The sequence below is a fragment of the Dioscorea cayenensis genome, chromosome 4 (assembly GCF_009730915.1).
Source record: "Dioscorea cayenensis subsp. rotundata cultivar TDr96_F1 chromosome 4, TDr96_F1_v2_PseudoChromosome.rev07_lg8_w22 25.fasta, whole genome shotgun sequence".
Classification (NCBI taxonomy): domain Eukaryota; kingdom Viridiplantae; phylum Streptophyta; class Magnoliopsida; order Dioscoreales; family Dioscoreaceae; genus Dioscorea; species Dioscorea cayenensis.
In genome coordinates, this window is record NC_052474.1 from 687,316 (window position 1) to 711,541 (window position 24,226).

Here is a 24,226-nt window from a genome sequence, read left to right on the forward strand (position 1 = left end):
GTCTAGCTCAGCGAAAGACAATCTTTCCCGCTATGGGGTCAGTACGAGTACAGTGGCAGAGTCAACCAATCAGAAAATGGCATGTGTCAATATATATATATATATATATTAAAAAAATGGGTTCAATGTGGAATTTTTGGATTATGTTTAAAAGCAATAAATATTTATATGTTTAAAAAACCAATCAATCAATGCTCGTACAAAACATATCAGGTCGTCTTGTTAAATAATGGACGCACTGTCAGAAATTAAAATAAACAAAAAATTACAGTTAAATGCATTTTTTTTTCATGTATTTGATTATAATATTTATTTTTTTTTTAAAAAAAATTTAGATTAAACACTAAACTTAATCGGATTAGAAAAATATAGAAACAATAAGAATACAAAAAAGTAAGAATAATAACGGTTGAAACCATAAAGAGAAAAAAAACACAAACAAAAAGACATAGACACATACAGAATAAAAATATATATGACAATAAAAAAGATAACTTCACAACAAATGAATAACGACATAAAAAATATCACAAATAATAATATTTATTTTAATTTATACATGTATAAAATTATTTAATTTTGGAGAAAAAATATTTATTATAAATTTTGAGATCTCAGACATGTAATTCACTGATTTTTCTTTTGATCTATTGGTATTGAATGTTTTTTATGTAGAGTGATTATTTTGGAGAGAGCAAAGATCAAATCCCAAATATCAACTAAAATAAGGTACTTGTTAAACTTAAAATTAAATTTTATTAATGTCCTTAATTTATTTTAAATAAGAGGCATTTATCATACTTATTTATAATAAAAAAATAATTGAGTTCATTAAATTAGTGGTGTTATATTTTTCTAGTTTAAAATTCAAATTTTTATGAGGAGAATTGATATTTTAATTTTTTTTATAAATAATATTTCAAATTTTGGCTTCACTTCAATTGTTTTTAAAATTACATATTTATTGTTCCCTCTTTTATTACAACTCTCTGTAATCCTCTCTCTCTGAACTCTATACGGCTCTCCAGTCTTTCTCAATATTTATATATTGATTTTTTTTTTTAAAATAAAGAATAATATTGACCGTCTTCTCAAATAATATAAAGAACGAAAGTACATTTATTAAAAAAAAATGCATTGTATTATTGGAAGTCTAAAAAAGACTAAAAAAGTATACTCAAAATTAGCGAGAGAGATAAAAATCAAATTCAAGCAAATCAATCAGAGTTTAACACTAAACACCCTCCATTTCTATATATATGCTTTTGAGTCCCTCCCTGCTCACGCTTTTTCTTTGAAACCAAACAAAAGCCTCTGTAGATCATTTCCTTCTCTCTTTCTCTTTCTCTCACCATCGCCGCTCCTTCAAACCCTTCTAGAATCCATACCAGAAGCACCACAGTCTCCAATCACCGGCACCGGCCCCCGCCGCGATGAGCCGGAGGGTGCGGCGGCGCACTAACCTTTGCGACGCTGCCGATAAGGCTGCGATCATCCCCTTGGCAATCGCTGCTTCCCCGGAGGATGAAGTTCCCGCTTCCGCTCCTGTTCCCTTCCCGGCCCCATCTTCTTTCGTTAACTGGACCTCCCTCCCTGACGACACAGTTGTCCAGCTCTTCTCCTGCCTCAACTACCGTGACCGCGCCAGCCTCTCCTCTACCTGCCGCTCATGGCACCATCTTGGTGCCTCACCGTGTCTTTGGACCTCTCTTGACCTCCGTGCGCATCGCTGTGGCCCAGAGACTGCGATAGCGTTGGCGAGGCGTTGTGTGGCCCTACGCCGCCTCCGCTTCCGTGGCGCGGATTCCGCCACTAGCGTCATCCACCTTCACGCTCGCGACTTGCGCGAGATCTCCGGCGATGGGTGTCGCGACATCACCGATGCCACCCTCTCGGTTCTAGCTGCACGCCACGAGGCCCTCGAAAATCTCCAGATCGGACCCGAGCCATGCCAGCGCATCACCTCTGACGCCGTCCGCCATGTTGCTCTTTGCTGTAGTGGGCTCCGCCGCCTGCGGCTTTCTGGCGTCCGCGAGATCGATGGTGATGCTGTCAATGCCCTTGCTCGGCACTGCACTTGCCTGGAAGAGGTCGCGTTTATTGATTGCGGGGCCGTCGACGAGACGGCGCTTGGTAGCGTGACTTCAATTCGGTTCCTCTCCCTCGCCGGGTCTGGGAATCTCAAATGGTCATCCGCCGCTGTTTCTTTGAGCAAGCTACCAAACCTCGTTGGTCTCGATGTGTCCCGCACTGATGCTTCACCCGGTGCTGTCTCGAGGCTTCTCTCATCCTCAAAGAGCTTGAAGGTCCTTTGCGCACTCAACTGTGCTGCGCTAGAGGAGGAGTGGAACCACAATGAGACGGCGTTCAGTAACAAAAAGGGCAAGCTTTTGGCCGCCCTATTTACAGATGTATTCAAAGGCGTCGCCTCCTTATTTGTCGACATAACTGCATCTAATGACAGAGCTGTGTTCGGGGAGTGGAGGGACTGGACGAGCAGTGACAAAGGTTTGGATGATATCATGGAGTGGCTTGAATGGATCCTATCACACTGTCTCCTGCGTATGGCAGAGACTAACCCAGCTGGGATGGATGAGTTCTGGTTGAAACAGGGAACTGCACTGTTGCTCAGCTTGGCAAAGAGTACGCAAGAAGATGTTCAGGAGAAGGCGGCGTTTGGGCTGGCTACATTCGTTGTGATTGACGATGAGAATGCTACCGTGGACCCTGCAAGAGCGGAGGCAGTGATGATGGATGGTGGGATTCCTTTGCTTTTGGATCTCGCAAAGTCCTCTCGAGAAGGTGTGCAGTCTGAGGCTGCCAAGGTTAGGATGCTAAACATGAAGCCATCCCATAATTCACTAGCTTGTAGCTTGGTTGTTTATTGGGTTTATCCTTGTGTTCCGTAGGCTATTGCAAATCTTTCTGTGAATTCCAAAGTTGCGAAAACTGTAGCTGATGAGGGAGGCATTAGTATTCTCGCTGAGTTGGCGAGGTCCATGAACAGATTCGTTGCTGAAGAGGCTGCTGGCGGGCTTTGGAATCTTTCTGTTGGAGAAGAGCACAAGGTTTGTGCTTAACTACAAATTAGCTTGATGAGTAATTTTTGGGCATGCTATTTTAGTTTGTAGTGTTGGCTTCAGGCAGCAATTGCAGAGGCTGGTGGAGTTAAAGCTCTGGTTGATCTGATATTCAAATGGCCTTCTGGCATTGATGGAGTCCTGGTACTCATGCTATCTATGCCTTTTTCCCCTTGTGGTCTATATATATTTGTGTGAGTTAGAGGATTAAATGTGTCTTCTGGTCTTGGTTATTTGTTGTATGTTTGCCATCAGGAACGTGCAGCCGGGGCACTCGCAAATTTGGCTGCTGATGAGATATGCAGCATGGAGGTTGCAGCAGCAGGAGGGGTTCATGCTTTGGTCATGCTTGCTCGATCATGCAAAGTGGAGGGAGTGCAGGAACAGGTTTAAGTCAATCCTCACAATCACCTCTGTATTGCTTTCCTGATCACTAAGCTATGATCACCAATAAGCTGGATCGAAGAGTCATCTCATGTGAAGAAAGAGAAGCCTTGCCTTATACAACATTCATTCCCAATAGCTGCTTAAGATATTTAGTTTAACTTTATACTTGTGCCACATTGTAAATATTGAAACATCACTGATTCTGAATTAGAATTTCTTGGAAATCTTGCATGGCTAATTCTTACAAATCGTATATATATATTCAGCGCCTTGTGCCTTGTTCTACTTTAAGAGTCATGAATTATTCAAAGTAATTTTAGCATGTTTAAATCCACACTAGGATTTCAGTGGTGGATGCCTAGGTTATTTATGGCCTGTCAAAGTCATTCTGCTGGGAATCTTATGATTTCCTTACCTTGAGTTATCAAATTCTCAGACTTTATCATGCCATCTTTAGTTGCAAGTTTGATTTAATTTTGACCATGTTTGTTCTTGCTTATCGGGTTTGAACATTTAATTCCCCAGATTTATATCTAATTCTGCTCTAGAGCAATGAAGTTCCAAGACTTTGCATCATGTCACTTTTAGACTTTTAGTTGTAAATATGATTTAAGTTTGGCTTCATTTGTTGCATCCATACATAGGATAGGATAAGATCTTTAATGTTGTAACAAGCTGCATACATAATGGTTTTGAAAATAGAAACACTCCATGCACTTATCTTTAACAAAAAATGTAGTGTCACTCAAGCTTTTGATTAGATGTTTTTATGGTCTTTGAAGTTTTTATGTTGATAAGGTGAAAAGACATTGTAGGAGGATTGTGCGAACGTGCCTTCCCTTCCTTTTTTTGTTGTTATAAATCATATTACCACTAACATCTAGTTAAATCCCCAAAACGTGTACAATTTTCTCATGCTTTTGAGAGCATTAGGCATACATGTGAATTTGATTACTCTTATATCATTTTTTTGCTGTATATGTGTAAGTAGTTTTCCTTTGCCTTTTGTGCAAATGATTAATGGACAACCTTATTCTTTGTGTTCAACTTTGAAAATTTTCTTAGCAACTAAGTAACCCGCAAATAGTACATATTGCAAAGATTGTAATCTTACGCATTCTCTATTTCCTTATTTGCGTTCTTTTCATATTCAGGCTGCTCGAGCCCTAGCTAATTTAGCTGCTCATGGAGACAGCAACAGTAATAATGCTGCTGTTGGTCAAGAGGCAGGTGCACTTGAGGCACTTGTGCAGCTAACCTGTTCCCAAAATGAAGGCGTAAGGTAATGTGCTATCTTGTGTGGCTATCATAACTTGCATGAAATTTTACATTTCTGATTGGTAACTGATTGTACCATCTAGATGTTTTATCATTTTTTTAATGCAAGAGTCTAGCTTGCTTCTTGAATCCTAGACATACCCTCTGTTGTGAGGTGTCCAAAATCTTAGTGTTTTAAGATCTTTGTGTTGGGCTTGAAGTGATTCCATCTGCAATAGTGAGAGCACTGAATAATTTTATTTTAGTAGAAGTTGTTTTACTCAGCATCCTGTCAAAAACAATAGTAGGTTTTATTCTTGGTTAACCTTTACTCTTTCTTGATAAATCAAATTAATATTAATAAAAGCTAGTGCACTCTTTTATTCATACATGCTGATGGTGGAAACAGACAAGAAGCAGCTGGTGCTCTATGGAACTTATCATTTGATGATAGAAATCGAGAAGCTATTGCTGCAGCTGGAGGGGTTGAAGCCTTGGTACATCTATTCTTTTCTTCTGTTATTTTTTTCCCTGGTCAACTGCAAACAAAACAGTTACTATTATTCTGTGAAATTCTCCTTCACATATGATTTATTATTCTATGAATGTGTTCCAAAAAACCCATCTTTGCTATTCTTTGTTCCTGTGCAACATCTTGTACTTCCAAAGCATTTTCTGTGGATTAGATATAAGGGTGAAACTAGTTTGTTACTTGGTGCATAAATTGGGTTGACAAGAGGGATATCAGAAGTGATAGGAAAGAATTGATGGCTAGTAGGATAGGGTCAGAGCGAATGCATCTAATTCATGACAAACATCCTCAAAATGTTGAAACATTACCCTATTGCCATAAAAGAATAAAGAACAAGTGGATCCCATTGTTTCTCAGGCTCTCGGCACTGTTAACCTCTATTGGTGATTGCCATAAGTTGGTATGCTTTATATTCATGATTAATATTCTCATAATTTAAAGTTCTACCCTATTGTACTAAGAGAATAAAGAACAAGCTGATCCATTGTTTCTCAGGATTTGTTCACCTATATGGGTGATAGCCATATGTTGCTAATATGCCTCAATGACAAGAGCTAGTGTATGCCCGTGACTGCTAGCTGTGATTTTTGATCAACAAAGTAGGACATATGCAGGGAAAGGCGTTTGTGACTTGAGAGATCTCTGTATTGAAGATGGTTTTAGAAAACCTCTACTGAGGATTTGATTGAATGAATAAACAAAATTTAGATGGGCTTTTGGAAATTAAGTGCACTAATGTTCCCCCCTCCTTTTATTTTATATTTATGATTTGATTTTTGTGAATTACAGTGCATCTTTCTCGAGTTTTCAATTTTTAGTGTATTTTATAAATGAAGTCATTTTTTTGTTTATCACCAACTTTGATTTGTCTTTCAGGTAGCACTTGCTCAAGCATGTTCCAATGGTTCCCAAGGTCTTCAAGAAAGGGCAGCAGGTGCTTTATGGGGTTTGTCAGTTTCAGAAGCTAATAGGTAATTTTGAATTGACTTTTTCCATTCATGCCATAGTGCATTTCTTTCAAAGCCTTTTCACTAAGTAATTATTTTCTCAACTTTGATCGTCTTTTATCATGTGCCTTTTAAGGAACTTGATATTTCTTGAATCGGTGCTTGACCACTATATATGTACCTTGTCCACCTAAAAGTAATTAATTTTAATAAATTGACTTGTTATGCAATAGCTCTACAACTCAATAAATTGAAATATGGGGTGAGAAGTATCTTTTTGGTCATGTACATTTTGAATCTAATATAGTACACTATTTGCATAAAATTATCCTACCAAAATTACATAATCAAGTGGTACTTCAGAGAAGATGTCAAAGGAAAAGCTATATAGATGGCTAAGATAATTATTGGATGTTATTTCTTACCATAGGTTGCCTTTGTCTCCTACCATGCATCTACTATAATATTCATTATGTAATTTATATTTCAAAGCGAAGTGATTTTACTGGCTAGCTTCAAATTCAACAGTTGCAGTTCTATAATGAAATCTATTCTGTTCCTTGACTCTTGACTGTCTTTTTCTTGAGTGCATGATCAAATTGATAACATATTGGTTTCTTTCCGGGATTTAGCATTGCTATTGGCCGTGAAGGTGGTGTTGCTCCTCTCATAGAATTGGCTCGGTCGGATGCTCAAGTAAGTTACCTGCATACCTTCAGAATTTGAGAAACAGAATTGATGCTCGTGTTTGTTGATTTTAAGCATGTCTTTTAGCTGTCAATTTTTCTGTGGTTAACATGATTTTATTTACATTTAGCAATATTATCATCTTTGTACTATTTATTTCAATAATGGCTGAATTTGGCCTTTCAGGATGTTCATGAGACTGCTGCTGGTGCACTTTGGAATCTTGCCTTTAACCCCGGTAATGCTCTCCGGATAGTTGAAGAAGGGGGAGTTCCAGCTCTTGTACACCTCTGTTCATCATCAGGCTCTAAGATGGCTCGCTTCATGGCAGCATTGGCGCTTGCTTACATGTTTGATGGAAGGTAGAGGTTCATATATGTTGTTGATCATGTCTTGTACATGTTGGTTGTTATTGATTGTCTATAAGGTGGGATGGTACCTATAAGCATGTGTATGACTTATGGAAATAGAATAAACACAAAAGCCACGTAGACAGGAGGATATGCTGGACATTCATCTGTATTCATATTGGTGATATTTCTACAGTTGATATGTCTATTATCATTTATATACGTATGTGTATATTCTGCAAGACTTGTTGTTGTTGTTGTTGTTGTTAAATCTATGAGTTGGTTAATATTATAGTTATGTATGTTTATTGATATTTGAGCATGCATATATATATATATTGGCATGCAAGTGTCCCAGGATTGTCATGGAACATGACATTTCTTAAAAATGCATCCACCAAATCATAGACATTTTCATGTATCATATGCATATCCATTTGTATAATCCTCATACTTGGTTTGTTGATCAAGTTTATTTTGTTTTTCTTTCTTTCTATGAATTTGTTTCTGTTTATTTAACTAAATTCTCTTATTGGGCGTTTTATAAATGTCATGCTGCCTAGTAAATAGAGCGTGATACTGATTATACATTTTTTTCCATTCCAGACCACATCCACCTAGTAATGCTTTAGTATTATTATGGTTGCATTAATTGAACACTAAATTCATAGCAATGTTAAGTCGTAATAAGACTTATTTTCTGGTTTATTTGAATCCTATTTCTTCATAGGATGGATGAAATTGCTTTAGTAGGCTCATCGTCAGAAGGAACCTCGAAGAGTGTTAATTTGGATGGTGCTAGAAGGATGGCATTGAAGCATATTGAATCTTTTGTGCTAAGTTTTTCAGATTCCCACTTGTTCTCTATGGCTGTTGCATCCTCCGGGCCTGGTGCATTGACACAAATAGGTGAAGCAGCACGCATACAAGAGGCAGGCCATCTGAGATGCAGGTATCGTATTTATTAGATATGGCCCATGATAGAGGGTCTTTCTGCCAATGGATGAAAGAAAATAATGCACTAAATACTGGTTACATGAGCATGCTTCTGGTCTTTAAAAATATACCATCTGTTGAAGTTTCTGGGAATGTACCTTTGTGAATACCATTTCAATTGTATTTAATTTCTCTGGTAAATTGATGCTCGGTTATGTCCCTATTCCTTGTCCATTCCTAGGATATCTTTGGTCTATGTTATGTTATTCGGTACCAATAAAGCTATTTTTTCGAGTTGAATTTAATAATCTTGTAAAGGAAAGTAAGGTCTTACTTTTTTCTCATTTTTATGTATATTTCAGTGGTGCAGAGATTGGGAGGTTTGTTGCCATGCTTCGAAATGCTTCTCCCATTCTTAGATCATGTGCTGCATTTGCTCTTCTTCAGGTAGAGTTCTCATTCATTTAATTTGTGCCTTGCATTTTAATCATTCAGGCAAACTTCCCATTTTAGATTGAGGTGTTTTCAAAACAATTTTGAACTGAGTAAAAGGAAAATACCTTGGCCTGTGAAATGAAGCATTGAGAAATTATTCAAGGTCTGATTTCAATAGTAATGCAGTCTGGTTTAAGTAGCTGTTTAATGCTTCTATTTCAGTGCCATGTCTCAATAGAAAGCAATCTGTTGCTTATATAATCCTTATTTCTGGTCCTGCTATGATTCTTACCTGGTTCTTATTCACATTGGTGATTCTCTTGTTGCAGATTTTGCATAGTCATCAAATCATGATAGTTTATTCTTTCATGGCATGCGACATATTTGCATGTTTTGTGTATAGTAGTTATGCGTCTCAAAACTCAATCATTCTATACCACTCAATAAAAAGGTGGCTAGGTCTCCGTCCCAAGGTCCTTTAGTTGACCTTGTTCTTCTAATTATTGTGCTTTCTCTCCTTCTCTCTCATCTTAACAAGTCATTGAAGCGAGCACTTCTCTTGCTTATCTAATCTATACCCATACTTTCCAGTTGCGTATTTTCGTGCTGGCATGCAAAATTTGCAAGCCAACATAGTCTTTAGTTCAAGACTTTGACCTATATTCATTACTAGCAAATTTTGCCAGCCAACATATTCTTGACAGTTCCATAGTTGTGTTTGATTATTTCCTATTCTATTTCTTGATTGCTTTATATTTGAATCGAGGTTTTTCCATTGCAATTACAAATACAGTTCACAATCCCTGGAGGTAGGCATGCTGTCCACCATGCAAGCCTTTTGCAGAAAGTCGGAGCTTGGAGGGTCCTGCGCAAGGCTGGTGCTGCCACGACAGCTCCTATAGAAGCCAAAGTATTTGCCAAGGTAGTAAGCAGTTACCTGAAAGATAACATGGGGGATCCAGTTTAAGCCAACAACTGCAGATATATTTGTGTGTATTCAAAGGGTAATCTTAAAGATTGGAATTTTCTTCTCCGATCTCTGATCTGTCAACAATGATAAATGCACTTGCCATCCTCCTTCAATCAAATTCCAGGACTTGAAGTTCCCCTCTCGCGAGTATGTGGATTTTAATCTTTCACTATGAAGTCAGTTCTTCAAGTCATAACAAGCTTGGATATAGAATTAATTGGGGTTTGCCTTGTTGATTAGGTTTTTCTATTTACTTTGAGCTTGTGTGATCATAATAATGACTTTGCTGAATTTTTTTTTTTTTCTAATTTATTTGCAATGTAAAACAAGGTGCTGGCTGCGAAAGTAAAAAAACAACAAAACCCAGTATCTATATCAGTTTTGCACTATATTTTGTCAAATGTTATTAATTTTATTGTATAATAACTTTATATACTACTGAGACTTACTATCAGAGTTGGTAACTTTAAATCTTTATATATATACACACACACACACCATATCTTGTGAATATATTTTGTTCAATGTGTTTTATAAATTATTTTCTGCTTATCAATAATTGTTTAATTTTGAAGCAGCTAAGTTTAGATAATCATGATTAAGACAGCATAAAAGTTGTTAATTCTAAACATAGATGTTTAATAGATATTGATTGTTGGAGACATCTCCCATGGAGCTGGGGGACCCTGATTAAGTCTTATGTTACCAAATTGCTACACTTTTGGTCGACAAGGGAGTGAAACACTTTGTTCTTACATGTTTGTTTTAAATTGAAGTAGGCTCATTCGGACCAAACCAAAGGTTATCTATCATCAACAACTACTACCAAGTTATTCCTGTGGTTGTACATGGGACCATCTCCATCCCAAACCAATGCATGTATCATCCCTTCACATTGGAGATCGAATTAACTAAAGTAATTCATGGCTACAATGAAACCAAGAAATTATTATAAATAAGTTCTGAAAAAGGTCGTATTATTTATATCCATCAGATAACAATTATAGACAAGACTATTTTTTATTTTTATATTTTAAAAATTAATAATATTTATTAAATTTTAAGATTTATTGTATGTTGGACAATTAATTGTCAATTTGTGCGCATGCCCATCAAATATATAGTTTTTGTTGCTTTTAATATAACAAAAAAAATATATTTAAAATTATTATAAATAAATAAAATAACAACCGACATATATATATATATATATATTTGTATGTATTATTTCTTTTTCTGTAGAAAAAAAAAAAGGAGAGCCTTCATAGTCGCCAAAACCGACAAAGCGTGAGAACTCCGACGCGCTTGCGCGGAGCCGCGAGCAAACCTCTTCCCGTAAAAGCGATATTCTCTCTTGATCGTCCTCTGGATCGAGAGAGAGAGAGAGAGAGAGAGAGAGAGAGAGACGGGGGATTCATGGGGGACGATCGAGGTGTCTGCTTGGAGGAGTCTTTGACCGGGGGAATGGATGTATGGAGCTCTTCGGTTCAATCATCTTCGTCGCCGGATCATATTGTTATCATGGTTCATGGGATTCTTGGAAGGTTTTCTATCCTATTTGTCTCGTTGCTCTGATGTTGGGATGCGTTTAATTGTTTTGCTGATTTGTTTTCTTTCTTTCGTTTTCTTGATTTTGTTTGTTTTGAGCGATTTCTCGATTCTTCAGACTTCTTCAAATTCTGGGGTTTTGATGATTTGTTTCTTGATGAAACTTCAATTGTTGTTTTGCTATGTTGGTTCTTGATAGCTGGGATTGTATCTTTGTTTGTTGTACTAATTTGGTGAATTTGATATCGCATAAGTTTGGCTAATTTGTGCAATTGGTTTTTGAGATCTTGAAATGCTGGTATTGCTGAGATTTTGACGGATGGTAAGAGTTTGTCCCATGATTGAAATGTGTTCTTAGTTAAATTTTTATTTTTGCTCTTGACCAGCCTGTTTGGAGGACATCATCAATGCAATCATAGGTTTTGACTTTACATAATAATATCCAAGGACAAAAATTGAGAAGAAATCAGTAACTTTTTGCCATATAAATTTCTGTGATTTGATGAGCAGCTTTCTTAGGAAGTGGATTTTATGTACTTTAAATGTGATCGCAGTAAGTGTTTGCGATTGTGTTCTCAATTACTATTATTGCCTCCACCCACATAAGTTGTATTGACCAGAATTTATTCTTTGTTTTCAGATTTCAGGGCTTGTTAGAAGATGTAGCAAATTTTATGCAGTATTTAGGGCCTCTTGTTCTTTCTTGGCTGCTGCAATAAATAATATTTGATACCTCTGTTGGTATTTTTTTTTTTGTTAGAGCTGCATGTTTGACATGCAGTGTCTTATTATGATTCTTTATATGATTTTGATTGTTGTGCAGCACTACTGACTGGAAATTTGCCGCTGACCAGTTTGTAAGAGAACTTCCGGACAAAGTAATAGTTCATTGTAAGTTTATTACTGTGGATTTACAGCGTCAATAACATATTCCTACATTGAACTGTCTTATCTTTCCTGGGCTTGCAATTGATATAAGGGACACTGCCATTATTTTTGTGAGCTTAAAATGCAGAACTTCTTATCAACTTCATAATTTTTGCATGGCTTTGGTTTGAACTGGTATTTTTGGTCATAGATCAGTTTCTTGATTATGATTAACCCTTAATATAACAATGGTTAAAATTATGATAGCAAAGATGAAAATGAAAATAGTTACATGCTTGCTTTATCTGGTGCTCTGAGAAACATCGAGTTGTCCCATTTTTACGGAGCCAGCTTCATGAAATCTCACCAGTGATTTTTGTCAAGCTAATTTTCATGACATCAAGGAGTGCATGGCCCCTTTTGCAAACTTTTGAACATCATTAATATCTTGTTAAGGGACCTAAGGACATTCATTAAAGTTTTGTGCGCTTCACAAATTCTTTTCCAGATAAAAGTCTAGGTTAAAAAATACTGTCTCTAAAGGCTTCTTGAATGTGGGAACAATTTTATAGCATTTTGTGTCTCATTTGCACTTGGTTGAGTTTGAAGATGTACTTTATAGAAGAATGTCCACAAGAGATCACTTATATGTGGAGATAAAGTATAACATTTTTGTGCCTCTTTTGCAATTGATTGGAATTGAAGTTGTTCCTAGTGGGTTCCACTTCCACTTAGTCACTTCTGATGTTTGCATGCTCTTTTTCTTTTCTCGACTCATGCATTCTTATTCGTTGTTGTTTGTGCTGGTGACTAGGTTTCCTATAATGCATGAAATCATGATACTTTACAAGGCTGCCTTGTCGGCATACCGTCATGTGTACACTCATGTTGAGTGGGCAAGATCATTGAAATTTTAAACTAAATGAGTACTGCTTGAAGTCAGGGCCATTAACAGGTCCAAGCGTGAGGCCAAGCTCTAGATCGCCTGAAGTCTTTCCCCTAAGCCTGCAAGCAACTATACACTTGGAGTCCATAGGACATCAGCACAAACATAGATGACTAGTGTGATAAAACCCCATTTAATAATGGATGCAGGCACAAACCTGCTAAAATTAAATGCAGGATTGAAATGAGCACTTGAGCTCAAGCAATAACCTGAAATTTAAGTTTTACTAGCAGCCCCACTGGACAGCCTTGAGCAGGACATGCAGAAAAGATGATATTTATTGCTTCAATTTTTTTTTTTTTTTCATTTTATATTGATCCTTATCCATCTAGTTTTTTGCAGGTAGTGAACGTAACATGTATAAGCTAACCTTAGATGGCGTTGATATTATGGGTGAACGATTAGCTGAAGAGGTTGGCTCTATCTTTCAAATCATTACGAATTATTTTGCCTCAAGCGATCCACTTCTTGTTTTGGTCAATCCTTTTTTGGGGTTTGATTTGAAAGTAAATTTTAATTACAGCTCTAATAATCTAATTATTCAATCAACTTTTGTGATGCTTGCCCATCAGGTGGTTGAGGTCATCAACAGAAGACCAGAAGCTAGAAAGATTTCTTTTATTGCACACTCTGTTGGTGGATTGGTTGTGAGATATGCAATTGGGAGGCTTTATAGGCCTTCTAGAAGAAAAGCTGGAGAGGACCTTTCACGTGGTGTAAGTGATGACATTTCTAGAGGTACAATATGTGGTTTGGAGGCTATGAATTTTATAACAGTTGCGACACCTCATCTTGGTTCTAGGGGGAACAAACAGGTATTTTCCCTGTCATTTAGTTGATAGAATTTTTTCAGTTATAAACTATATGAAATAGCTAGAGGAAGAACAGATGAAATGGAGCTTGATTTTAATGTCATTCAATTATCCAATGTACACTTACTTTCTTTTTTACGATCATATGATGTTGAAATAGTTAGAACAAAGATTAGCAAGATAAGGCAATCCTATTTTTCTTGGAAATTTCCATAATATTCAATATGGAATTTTTCTTTCATTTATTTATAGAAATTTTATTTAGAGATTGTTTTACTTAACCATTTTTTTATGCTACCATTATGGCTATAAACCAGCCAATTCTCACTCAAGCACATCTTAGAGCGTGTTTACTAGCTTGAGTTGTCTAGCTCGAGATTGGGTCTTTCAATCCTGAGCCGAGCTCAAGCTGCTTGAAGTTGGCTAAGACATAAAAAGGAAAAAAAAAAATTGCTTTTGCTTGCGTGGTTTTAAAATGCACGCAAAACCTAAATATATAGTATATTTAGGTAATAATATTTAGTAAACTAAGCTATTTCAACCCTAGCTTAAACAAACCTGATCATGCTCGAGCTGGGCTTTTAACAAGTAATAGAGCAAAATTCAGGCTCATATCCAGCAAACTTAAGCAGATTATGCTTACGCTTGTCTTATGCCAGCTTTAGCTACCATGACTTTGTTCACTTATTGAATTGTCATACAGATTGTATACAGAAGATGCCTAATCATTGCTGAAATGGGGCATGTTATTGTATTTTCCTGACCTTGAACATATTTTGTCATTATTCATCAAAAGATGCCTGATCATTGTTGAGTTTTGTTGAGTTATGGTGCATTATTGTATTTTCATGTCTTAACATATTTTTATCATCCTTCACCAAGAATTACTGAGTTATGGGTATGAATAGTCTACAATGTGTCTTTCCGTTTCTCATTATCATAAATTGATGTTCTACTCATCCTTAAACTTCAAGGTTTTAATGCACTTTACACTCTTATAGTTGTGGCTGCCAATTAAGCATCACAATTTCTGATTTTATCAATTTACCTCTTAATTTTTAACAATCTACTAGGTATTTGCTGATATATTTCATTAATGATAACTTAAATTCCACCTTCTGCCCTCAAAAATGATTTTCAGATGTCAATGCTACATACATGAATGCTATATTTTGATTTCATGTCTACTTATTTTACCCACAAGTCTGCCATTTATTTATTTATTTATTTATTGATAAATGTGGACAAGTTTGCCATTTATGTCTTCCTATAATCGAACTAATTTAAAGCATCTATATGCAGGTGCCATTTCTTTTTGGGTTCACTGCCATTGAAAAAGTTGCTTCTAGTGTTATTCATTTGATATTCAGAAGAACTGGCAGGCATCTCTTTCTTAATGATAATGATGAGGGAAAACCTCCATTGTTGAAGCGAATGTTGGATGACTGTGGTGAACTGTATTTTATGTATGCCCCATCTTTTTTCTATTCTTTTATTATGCTCTCATTGGCATTGTGGTATTCTCTGCATAATATGAGCATGAAATTGTACTTATTTGCAGGTCTGCACTGCAGGCATTCAAACGCCGGGTGGCATACGCTAATGTTGGTTATGATCGTATCCTTATTATTATTATTATTATTATTATTATTATTATTATTATTATTTGCTTGTTTGATTTTTAGATTGATTCTTGTACTTGCTAAATCAAGCAAATGGCATTATGAGAATACTGTGTTTTTCGGTTTAACCATTTTTAAGATATAGTGGGCTGGAGAACATCTTCTATTAGGCGCAACTCTGAATTGCCAAAGGTATTTATTCTTTCACCATTTTGTATTCATTATTTTACTATTTTGCTTCCTAAGATTTCCTTATTTTTTGACTTCAAATATATTGTAATTTGTCCTAATTTTATGGCAGTGGAAGGATTCTATATGTGAAAAGTATCCACATATAGTGTATGAAGAAATATCTGAAGGAAAGGATTCTGATAAGTGTACTGAGGATGCTATGACAGTTGGCAATTGCGATGCTTTAGAAGGTTAGTGTCTTTACCCATTATTGTCCAATCTAGCTGTAAAATTACTATATTAGCTGTCTCATTCTTTTTCTCAGAAAAGCATTTTAAACTGGTAACATAATGGTTATCTTTTTGCAATGGAAGTAATACATAAATTTAATGTTTTCAATGCAAACTTGTCATGTGTCAACTAAGAGTTGAAACGGTTCATTGAGACCTTGACCTTCTCCCTGGTTGATAGATCTCTTCTCTAAGCTAATCTTTGATTTTAATTTCTGCCATGTTTTCCAATTGCTTCCAACTCTGTTAATCACAAAGGAAAAAAAATAAAAGAAGCCTGGCCCTTCACAAAGTTGTACCATTCAGTGGGAGTGATATTTTTATTTTTTTAACGGTAGATGGAGATCAAATAAAGCTTGTCTGAACCAATTAAATAAACATGAGTTGCTTAAATTGATTTTACTACATGGATGTAGAAAGAGATCTCTTATTGATCAACTTCCTAAACTTTTGCAGAAGAGCTGGTGACTGGTCTCACACGTGTGTCATGGGAACGCGTAGATGTTAGTTTTCACACGAGTAAGCTGAGGTTTGCCGCACATAGTGTCATTCAGGTCTCTCTCTCTCTCAGGGGGCGTGCATTTAGTTTCTAATTAAACTCAGTTAGGTTTGATTACTAAAAATTTCTAGAACTTGATCAATTGGCAGCCACTTGAACATCTGAAATTTTTCGGCAGGTTAAAGATATCACCATGCATTCAGAAGGTGCAGATGTCATCCAACACATGATTGACCATTTCCTTAATTAATTTATGTATAGATTCTTGTAAGATGGGAACAATCTTCCGCATACTGAAGGTTGGGCGTCTCTTTTTTTCTTTGAGAGAATGCAAGGCGTCTCTCATCCCTGTCCAGCTTTCAAGTAGGACCAGACAAATGAGCACCAGAGCCAAAGTTACACATCTAAATTTAGAAAGCTATTTATCTGCTTGTTAGCTAGCTTTCAGTCAATATAATTGTATAACATTTTACTATAGAAATGATAAAAGCTGGATGATATATATAATAAAATAAAATACGTCTTGACATATGATATTTAATCTCAATATGGTGTGATTCTATGAAAAAGTTTTGGCTTAAAGCAGTCAGGTGACCAGTGATACTTACCTCCCAAATTAAGGCTGAATTGCTGATATTAGCAATCAGAATTGATACACTAAAAATGAATTAATTAAACACTTCCACCACCTGCTGTAACCAATGGACAATTAGAGGAAAACCAAAAATTTGGAACTTGCCCTTTCTGGCTTGAGATTAGATTAAGTGTGTGATTATACAAACAATGATACATTTTTGCAGATTACAACACTATCCATGAGTCCAAAAGAAATAATTGCAGAGGGGGGAGGGATGTAGCACACTTACAGGACAAAATGACTTAGCATCAATTGTACCAATATCATAGCACGCTTCATTGGGCTTCTCTTGCAAGCCTCAAAACTTTGTCTCTAGAATACCCGGGATCACTATTCGGTGTGGTTAGCAGGTGGTGATCAAGCCCTTCCTCATCACTATCCTCCATGGCTGATGAAGCAATGGATATTGACTCATCCTCTGTTTAATACATCAATAATTAGCAAGTCCACAGTGCTCAAGGCCTAGAACTATGTCAAACAAAGTGCTTGAATTTCTCAATAATATAAAATACCACTGACTTTGCGCCAAGATGCAAATATAATTTTCTATTTTTATCCAAGTTTATCAAATGCAGTTTAACAGTGTACAAGCCTGAAATACAGCAGTATATCTGCAAGCAAGCTTGTTGTTTTTCTCAGACCCTGAGGGTGCATTATAAAGCTAGTGACAAACAAAAAAACTGAGACTTACCAGAGTCCATTGGTATGTCAGGCAAGCGTCTGACTGATGTAACCTGTATACTCTCTGGTAGGAGACAATGGCAGAAAGGACCTGAAACTTCAAAAAGGATCATAAAAATCAATATCTACACAGTTCAGTTAAGGCTAGTTGACTGCCTCAGAAAAGAAAAGTACCTAATCTTGCAAGGCGATTTACCCATCCTGGGATAGCCTTCCCAGTCAACTGCTTACAAACATCATCAGTGAAGTGGTTGCAGTTCTTGGAAATCAAATGGTAGGTATCACCATGATATTTTCCAGCAAGGTGCTCCATGAAGGACCGGAACTCTGTCCGAGACATGTTAGTGGTGCCCAGCCACACAGTCCGTCTATATACAAAACCAGGGCAGCTTTTTGGCTCAACTTCGAACACACCACTTGTTGGGAATTCATGGGCTCCAAATCCATACTCCATGCCATGCACTGGTTTGTCAGCTTAAAATTAACTCGTTGTAGAACCAAACAAAAATATAATTTTATTTAATGGATGAATTTCCAGGAAAAAAATTGCTTTTATTTCATTAAGACAACTGGAATTAAGCATAAAATAATTTTCCACAAAAAAAAAAAAAACTTGTACTTTGCATTTCTGAAAATGGCTTCTTGATTTTGTGTTGGTAAAAAAGGATTCACAAGCAAGAAAAATTCAAATCAAGGTCTTCACAAAAGACCTCTTGAAATGATTTTAAGGTCTCATGAGAGGACAATAATTGAAGGGTTCTTCACAAGAAAAAGGTCAAAAAAGCAAGAAAAGTTCAGCAGGGTGTGTGAGTATTTTGACAAGTTCAGCTCACCTAAAAGACTACAGTTTGATTATTCAGTTACTATAAAGATAGCAAGGTTGTCAAACGGTCACTTGGTTTGCTGATACAAAATTTAGACTTCTTCACTAAATTCCAAAAACCCAAATGTCCCAAGTAAAAGAAAACATGACTTTCATTATGAACTCTATTCATAATCAAAGGCCAAAGCAGTTCACTCCATCAAGAAAGAGTACAATCACAATGTAAGCCTCCATAGTGAGAAATGTTTGCTCTTTCTTTCATTTTATTTGTATTCATGCATATATCAAAGGTTTAAAGATCAGGCACCCATTGCCAGAATAAAATCTCAATCCTCAGATAAATATTGTCTAACATGCTTTAACAAGTAAAAAAGCCCTAATAGCAGTTCAATACATATAAATTGTTTTTCTCTTGAGCTCCAACATATAAAAGGAACTACAGATACATAGGAATCACTTGATATCTACAAAAAGCCAGAGATGAATCACAAACAAACCTAAAAGTCCTTCACAACAACTTGACACAAAGCAAATACCATCAAGAATCCAAACAATTTCAACATCTCAAATAAAATCGCACAAAGAAAAGCATCAAGATGCAAAGAAACATGCAACACTAGCCTAAAATTCAGTTCAGATCTCACAATAAAAAATCAATAAAAATGAATATATTTAATAGAAGCCAAAAAAAAGTTCACCTTCGATCCCGGAATGGAAGATGCCGAGGCCAAACCAATAAAGGTAGTTATTAATCGGTGTTAAATCATATACGTTCAAATAGCAATGGGTTCTCCCGCCCTCTCCTCCGCCATTGCTCCGCTCCTTCATCGACGAACACCCGGGTAGAAGCAGCCGCATGTTACCTCAAAACGAAAACCCTAGAACACCTCAGAGATTCAAGAGAACCAGCATGAGAGGAATCCAAGAATCAAGATCCAAATCGAAACCAAGATGACGACTGGAAACCCTAGAATCGTCAAAGAAGAAGACGAAGAGCGTTTCCTTCTTCGAAGAAGAAAAGGGCAAGGCCTGCCTGAAAGGTTAAATAAAAAGTTTGAATGGAGATAAAAGAAGAAGGGAAGTGGGGCCCGCTTTAAAAACAAATAAGATAACACTACGTGGCGCACATCCATTGGATAGTTTTGGATCTAAAGCTGTCCAATTTCTCACACGGTTGATCGAAGACCACTGCCGTCAACGGAAAGTAACAGACTCTGTGTGTGTAAAAGATAATAATTTTTAATATATTGCTAATCAGTCTTAACTCTTAAGTTCCAACATTGACGCTGAATTGCTAATCACTTCTATTAAAATAATTAAATTATTCAAATAAAAAATTAATTGCTTGATTTTATCAGGATTTAGGAGAATATACAATTTAAAATAATAATAATAACAACATTATCTTTCATTTTCCATCAATCCAAACACAATGCAAGCAAACAATTGAAAATAAGTACACCATTCACATATAATATACACATGATCATATGATGCAAATCTTTATTCATAAATGTGTGTGTATATATTTACAGACTACAAAGTGAAACCTTTTGCAGTGCTGTGGCTGTCAGCTCACTTTGATGATGATGAAGCATGCAAGAAAAAGGTGGTGCATGCTTTTTCAGACTCCCTGGCAATTGAAATCTTGTGGTTGATCTGTCACATTGTAGTACAAACAAGATGTTTTTCCATCAAATTTTGAGATGCAATGGTGAGGTAGTAATCCACAGAATCGCTTTCTGAGACGTGCCATGCAGATGTCGATGATTTTCTTGAACATGTTGTCGTCTTGAATGCAAGGTTGTTCAATGAATTCAGCAACAGGTATCCACTGCAACACAGCATGGAAAATGAACATTTAATTCTGATAACAAACTGGTGATTTTGAAAGTGCCTTTCCAACTCTCAATGACAATTACATTTAGCTAACTATTAATGAAGATTGAAGAGAGAAAAAGGTCTTGAAGACTTAAACACTACTGTTGTATTACCTTAGCAGCTTGTATTTCCAGTCCATCCACTTCAATTTGGTTTGACAAAGGTCTCAATAAACAGATAAAGAGCAAATCAGACTTTTCAAAAGCAACCTGGTGCGCATGCCTGATGAAAAGTCATTTAAAGTAGTACTTTTCAGTTTCTTGAGTACTTGCTGCATTAGTAAAAGATCATTAAATGGTTTTTTTAAAAAAACTAGATTAATTTTTGCCTTATAGATAATGAGTCAAGTCAAAAAGGTTGGTCTGTAATGCGTACTCTTCAATACATAAAAAGCAATAGAAAATTTAAAAAAAGATAGCAGTACCTAAAAGCAACAACTTCAACAAATTCCGTATCAATCTGCAAAGCAAGTGTGATTGTATATGATTTAGCATTGAGGAAAAACATGGAATAAACATTAGATTAAACAGAAGGACTAATCCTTTTCTTACTCCAGTTTCCTCTTTCACTTCCCTTACAGCTCCAGTAAAGATATCCTCAGACTGAAAATCAACAAAAGCTCAATACCAAAGCAAAGAAATAAATAACTTCTTTAGCGCCCAGTGGGTAGAAACTAATTACCTCATGTATAAAACCTGTGGGCAGTTTCCACACACCCTCTGATGTTGATGAGCAATATTTTTCTTGCACAACAAGCACCTGAAGTTATCAGAGTGTTGTGAAACGCATTAATTAAAAGCAGAGATTTTAAGTACAGAGAGCAAAAAAGGTTATCATAATGGAACAATGAACACCACAATGTATGACACTTAATAAGCATAAACACACCTCATCTTTCTCATTGATTATAAAACCACCAACACCAACTTGATGTGAAGCATTTGCAGGAAGCATGCAAGGCCCTTCAGGAATCCAATATGTCAGCATCACGTATGATTCCTCTGCATGGTGATACTTAAAGCCTTCCTGCATATATAAGCAAACAATATCGCTTCTCCATTGAATGAATTGATGGTTTTCATCAAGATAAACAAAAAGAAGCATTCATTTCTTTCAATTCAATGTGAAGATAATGCTTTGGGAAAATCTCATGATTCAATTGATAGATTGAAGTGTCAGCTTCATGATATTCTTATATTGCCATGTACTATACATGATTATTTGATATTCTTGTCCTTGCCCTTCAATTTCAGTATGACCGAACTTCTTCGACCTAGAACAATGATGAACATTGTGTTACCTTAACTGCAATAGGAACGAGCTCCGAACGTTCTAATGGTAGCTTGAGCCATACCCCTTTCTTTCCCTGAGGAGACATAAGCAGATGAAGATGAGCTCAGGAACCACTGGACTACTGATGCATGAACCAACCAAAAACTATAATGCAATACGATGAGTACAGTGAATTGCAAATAAATGTATGCAAAAGTTAAACTCAACAACTGAAAAAAACTGTTAATGATATGACTTCTAATTGTCTTGAGAGAGACAATGGACAATTCACCTCTAATTTCCATTGGGAGAGGGATACATGAAGAATGGAAGCAAAGGCAAATGAATTCCTCGGTAACTCGTCTGTGTTAATGACCATGCCCCCATATTTGTCTTCAGAAGCATCAAGAACAATAGCTTTCCTGGTGGATGCCCATGGATATGCAAAGATATTTCCATTAATCCTGCTCTTTAATGGCTTTATGGGAATTATTGCATCAGTATCTTCAGTTGAAGTACTAGCAATTGAACAAGAAGCTTTCAGCAGGTATCCTGTAAAGTAATACCAGATATGAAAAATTTAATGCATATAAACATATGAACAGTTAATAATTTGTCCTCCCTCTCAAATTAAAAGAATAAAAAGAATGTGTTAATTTTTTTGCATCTGGATACAATGTTAAAACAATACCAGAGTGATCCTCTTGATGATTCAACTCAAAAGATTCGCATATGCATAGATCCTTAACAAATAAAAAGACTCACATAATCCTGATGAGAGCTGAGCTTCATTACATATTATAACTAAAAAAAATCACATTCACACATGGAAATGAAATACCAGATATGCATCATAATAAAATAAAATAAACAAAGAAAAGTAATTGCTTGAATTCAACAAACAATTATTAACAGAGAAGGCACCTCTTTGTTGGTGGTGGTGGCAATTCCATTGCAAGTTCTTTGCACCAACTTGACAACCAGGGAATGGTTTCTTGCATATCATTCCCAGTAACAGCACCTCCAGTTTAGTGTCAAACACCTTCTCCATCACCCTCAATCAAACCTTCTTCAAAACACTGCTGGTCATGCAAACACAAACACAAATCAACCTCTCATTCAATATCTAAAACGATCTACGCATCTCAAAATGCCCCATTTTCCACATGACACTACAGTCCTTTTCACCCACCTTTCTTTCAGAAATAAACTGAAGATGAAAGAAGAAGCGTTCTTATCATAAAACAAGAGCCCAGATTGTACATAACTAGGCATCATATCATATTGTCCTAAACCTTTCAACGAAAGAGGCCGGCAATGGTGGTTCATGCATGTCAATCAACGAATGTTGTGTGACAAGGACTACTTATAACTATCAGAAGTAATTAATTAACAATTAGTGAAAAAAAATTGAAAGCACATATTTAAATACATATGATCCAGAAGTTGAGAAAGCAAACTGTGAATAAAGAAGAGGCGGAGGAGCATATGCTGATATTTGTAGGATTACTTACGTACCTTGTTGGAGAAATGACTGGTCTGCATAGGAACATGTGATTTTCCTGCTATTATTAGAGTGTGTATGGATTGTGTGGGATGAGTCAGAATGACTAATGACTAAGAGGGTCCTTGGTGCTTCCCACTTGTGAGAATTTTATTTGTATTTGTTTCTTTTGTTTTTATTTGTTTTCTCGACAAGTCCTTTATTTTTTTGATTGGATTTTTGTTGGCTCACAGTCACAGCTCTGAGGAATGATGAGTGGAGTGGGTCCTTCCCACCTAGAAAATCCACACACATTGTTTTGAACGGAAGGTGCATAGAATGGACCGTCGGAATAATTTCGTAATCGAGGACCCTCAGGAATAATCCACAGGGGAGCTAAGCTCCTCTGGCTCTGGCACCGCTATCTCCAGCAACAGCCAACAAGCGCTCCCTCCCTCTTTCTTTGTGCTTTCTGCCAGTGAGTGGCAGAGGAGAGAGGAACAGGCGCTCCCACTGAGAGAGCGAGCCACATCCCACATGTACATAGTGACATGGATCTTTGGCACCTCATCGCCATCTCCATCTTCGTTCGTAAGTATAATCGAGACTGTGATAGATCACCAGTGTCTGATTCTTTTGCTGTTTGTGTTATTATTTTTTTATTTTTTTTATCATTCACAGTTCTTTTCTATTCAATATTGTAATTTTTTTAATTTTAATAAATTTATGATTTATTTAAATTTTTTTATAATAAAAATATTCTCTGTATATTAAAAATAAATAAATATATTTATATGAAACATAACTATTATGTTCCCCAATGTATTCCGGAAATCAAAAATATTGGCTTATAAACATAAACTCAATATCCTCCCTCATATGGATAGGAGTTTACAAAAGAACAGGGTATTTTTGAAGTTGAGATGTATCGAAAGAGTGAATATAGAGGATTACAACGTGTTTTCTTTAAGTTGTTCTACAGGGATCAAAACGTGGAAGCCCTTTGTGTGTATCAAAAGATTAACAGTACTAGTGTATCTGCTCAATTCTCATTGAATGGAACACGGTTCCATGTACCTGAATCGGCTTGAATATGCTTGAAAGAAAAAAACA

The 24,226-nt window shown here is 36.2% G+C and overlaps 4 protein-coding genes across 6 annotated transcripts; 2 read left to right on the plus strand and 2 right to left on the minus strand.

Moving 5' to 3' along the window:
• Positions 1–1,302: 1,302 nt before the first annotated feature.
• Positions 1,303–10,014, plus strand: LOC120258474 (protein ARABIDILLO 1-like). Its single transcript, XM_039265896.1, has 12 exons — positions 1,303–2,825; positions 2,910–3,068; positions 3,144–3,224; positions 3,336–3,467; positions 4,622–4,749; positions 5,134–5,221; positions 6,133–6,227; positions 6,836–6,899; positions 7,077–7,252; positions 7,971–8,192; positions 8,539–8,623; positions 9,405–10,014. The coding sequence occupies exons 1-12, from the start codon at positions 1,434–1,436 to the stop codon at positions 9,576–9,578; spliced, it is 2,796 nt and encodes a 931-aa protein (XP_039121830.1). The 5' UTR covers positions 1,303–1,433; the 3' UTR covers positions 9,579–10,014.
• Positions 10,015–10,834: 820 nt separating this feature from the next.
• Positions 10,835–16,867, plus strand: LOC120259128 (putative lipase ROG1). Of its 2 annotated transcripts, none has more exons than XM_039266669.1 (10): positions 10,835–11,125; positions 11,953–12,020; positions 13,285–13,355; positions 13,515–13,757; positions 15,057–15,220; positions 15,316–15,371; positions 15,516–15,568; positions 15,678–15,798; positions 16,294–16,391; positions 16,515–16,867. In XM_039266669.1, exons 1-10 carry the CDS (start codon positions 10,998–11,000, stop codon positions 16,584–16,586), a joined length of 1,074 nt encoding a protein of 357 aa, XP_039122603.1. In that variant the 5' UTR covers positions 10,835–10,997; the 3' UTR covers positions 16,587–16,867. The 2 variants fall into 2 exon arrangements, with proteins under 2 accessions (XP_039122603.1, XP_039122605.1); XM_039266671.1 differs by having other exon boundaries at positions 10,835–11,121.
• Positions 16,868–17,045: 178 nt separating this feature from the next.
• Positions 17,046–19,504, minus strand: LOC120259594 (deSI-like protein At4g17486). 2 transcript variants are annotated; one of them, XM_039267231.1, is made up of 4 exons: positions 19,176–19,504; positions 17,829–18,116; positions 17,665–17,745; positions 17,046–17,391 (listed from the first exon to the last, which is right to left on the minus strand). In XM_039267231.1, the coding sequence occupies exons 1-4, from the start codon at positions 19,333–19,335 to the stop codon at positions 17,249–17,251; spliced, it is 672 nt and encodes a 223-aa protein (XP_039123165.1). In that variant the 5' UTR covers positions 19,336–19,504; the 3' UTR covers positions 17,046–17,248. The 2 variants fall into 2 exon arrangements, with proteins under 2 accessions (XP_039123165.1, XP_039123164.1); XM_039267230.1 differs by having other exon boundaries at positions 17,665–17,751.
• Positions 19,505–20,083: 579 nt separating this feature from the next.
• LOC120259111 (nudix hydrolase 8-like) lies at positions 20,084–22,816 on the minus strand. Its single transcript, XM_039266647.1, has 9 exons — positions 22,555–22,816; positions 21,923–22,182; positions 21,659–21,724; positions 21,247–21,384; positions 21,040–21,117; positions 20,910–20,960; positions 20,783–20,817; positions 20,472–20,580; positions 20,084–20,311 (listed from the first exon to the last, which is right to left on the minus strand). The coding sequence occupies exons 1-9, from the start codon at positions 22,679–22,681 to the stop codon at positions 20,102–20,104; spliced, it is 1,074 nt and encodes a 357-aa protein (XP_039122581.1). The 5' UTR covers positions 22,682–22,816; the 3' UTR covers positions 20,084–20,101.
• Between the last annotated feature and the right edge of the window lie 1,410 nt (positions 22,817–24,226).

Coding starts and splice junctions, on each gene's coding strand:
- LOC120258474 (XM_039265896.1), top strand. CDS start 1,434: ATGAGCCGGAGGGTGCGGCGGCGCACTAACCTTTGCGACGCTGCCGAT. Junction 3,225..3,335: donor CTGGCATTGATGGAGTCCTG/GTACTCATGCTA, acceptor GTTTGCCATCAG/GAACGTGCAGCCGGGGCACT. Junction 8,193..8,538: donor GCAGGCCATCTGAGATGCAG/GTATCGTATTTA, acceptor TGTATATTTCAG/TGGTGCAGAGATTGGGAGGT.
- LOC120259128 (XM_039266669.1), top strand. CDS start 10,998: ATGGGGGACGATCGAGGTGTCTGCTTGGAGGAGTCTTTGACCGGGGGA. Junction 13,758..15,056: donor GTTCTAGGGGGAACAAACAG/GTATTTTCCCTG, acceptor ATCTATATGCAG/GTGCCATTTCTTTTTGGGTT. Junction 15,569..15,677: donor GCAACTCTGAATTGCCAAAG/GTATTTATTCTT, acceptor ATTTTATGGCAG/TGGAAGGATTCTATATGTGA.
- LOC120259594 (XM_039267230.1), bottom strand. CDS start 19,335: ATGCGGCTGCTTCTACCCGGGTGTTCGTCGATGAAGGAGCGGAGCAAT. Junction 17,752..17,828: donor AAATCGCCTTGCAAGATTAG/GTACTTTTCTTT, acceptor TCCTTTTTGAAG/TTTCAGGTCCTTTCTGCCAT. Junction 17,392..17,664: donor TGACATACCAATGGACTCTG/GTAAGTCTCAGT, acceptor TGTATTAAACAG/AGGATGAGTCAATATCCATT.
- LOC120259111 (XM_039266647.1), bottom strand. CDS start 22,681: ATGGAGAAGGTGTTTGACACTAAACTGGAGGTGCTGTTACTGGGAATG. Junction 22,183..22,554: donor CCACCACCACCAACAAAGAG/GTGCCTTCTCTG, acceptor ATTACTTTACAG/GATACCTGCTGAAAGCTTCT. Junction 20,312..20,471: donor TGGAAATACAAGCTGCTAAG/GTAATACAACAG, acceptor GCTGTGTTGCAG/TGGATACCTGTTGCTGAATT.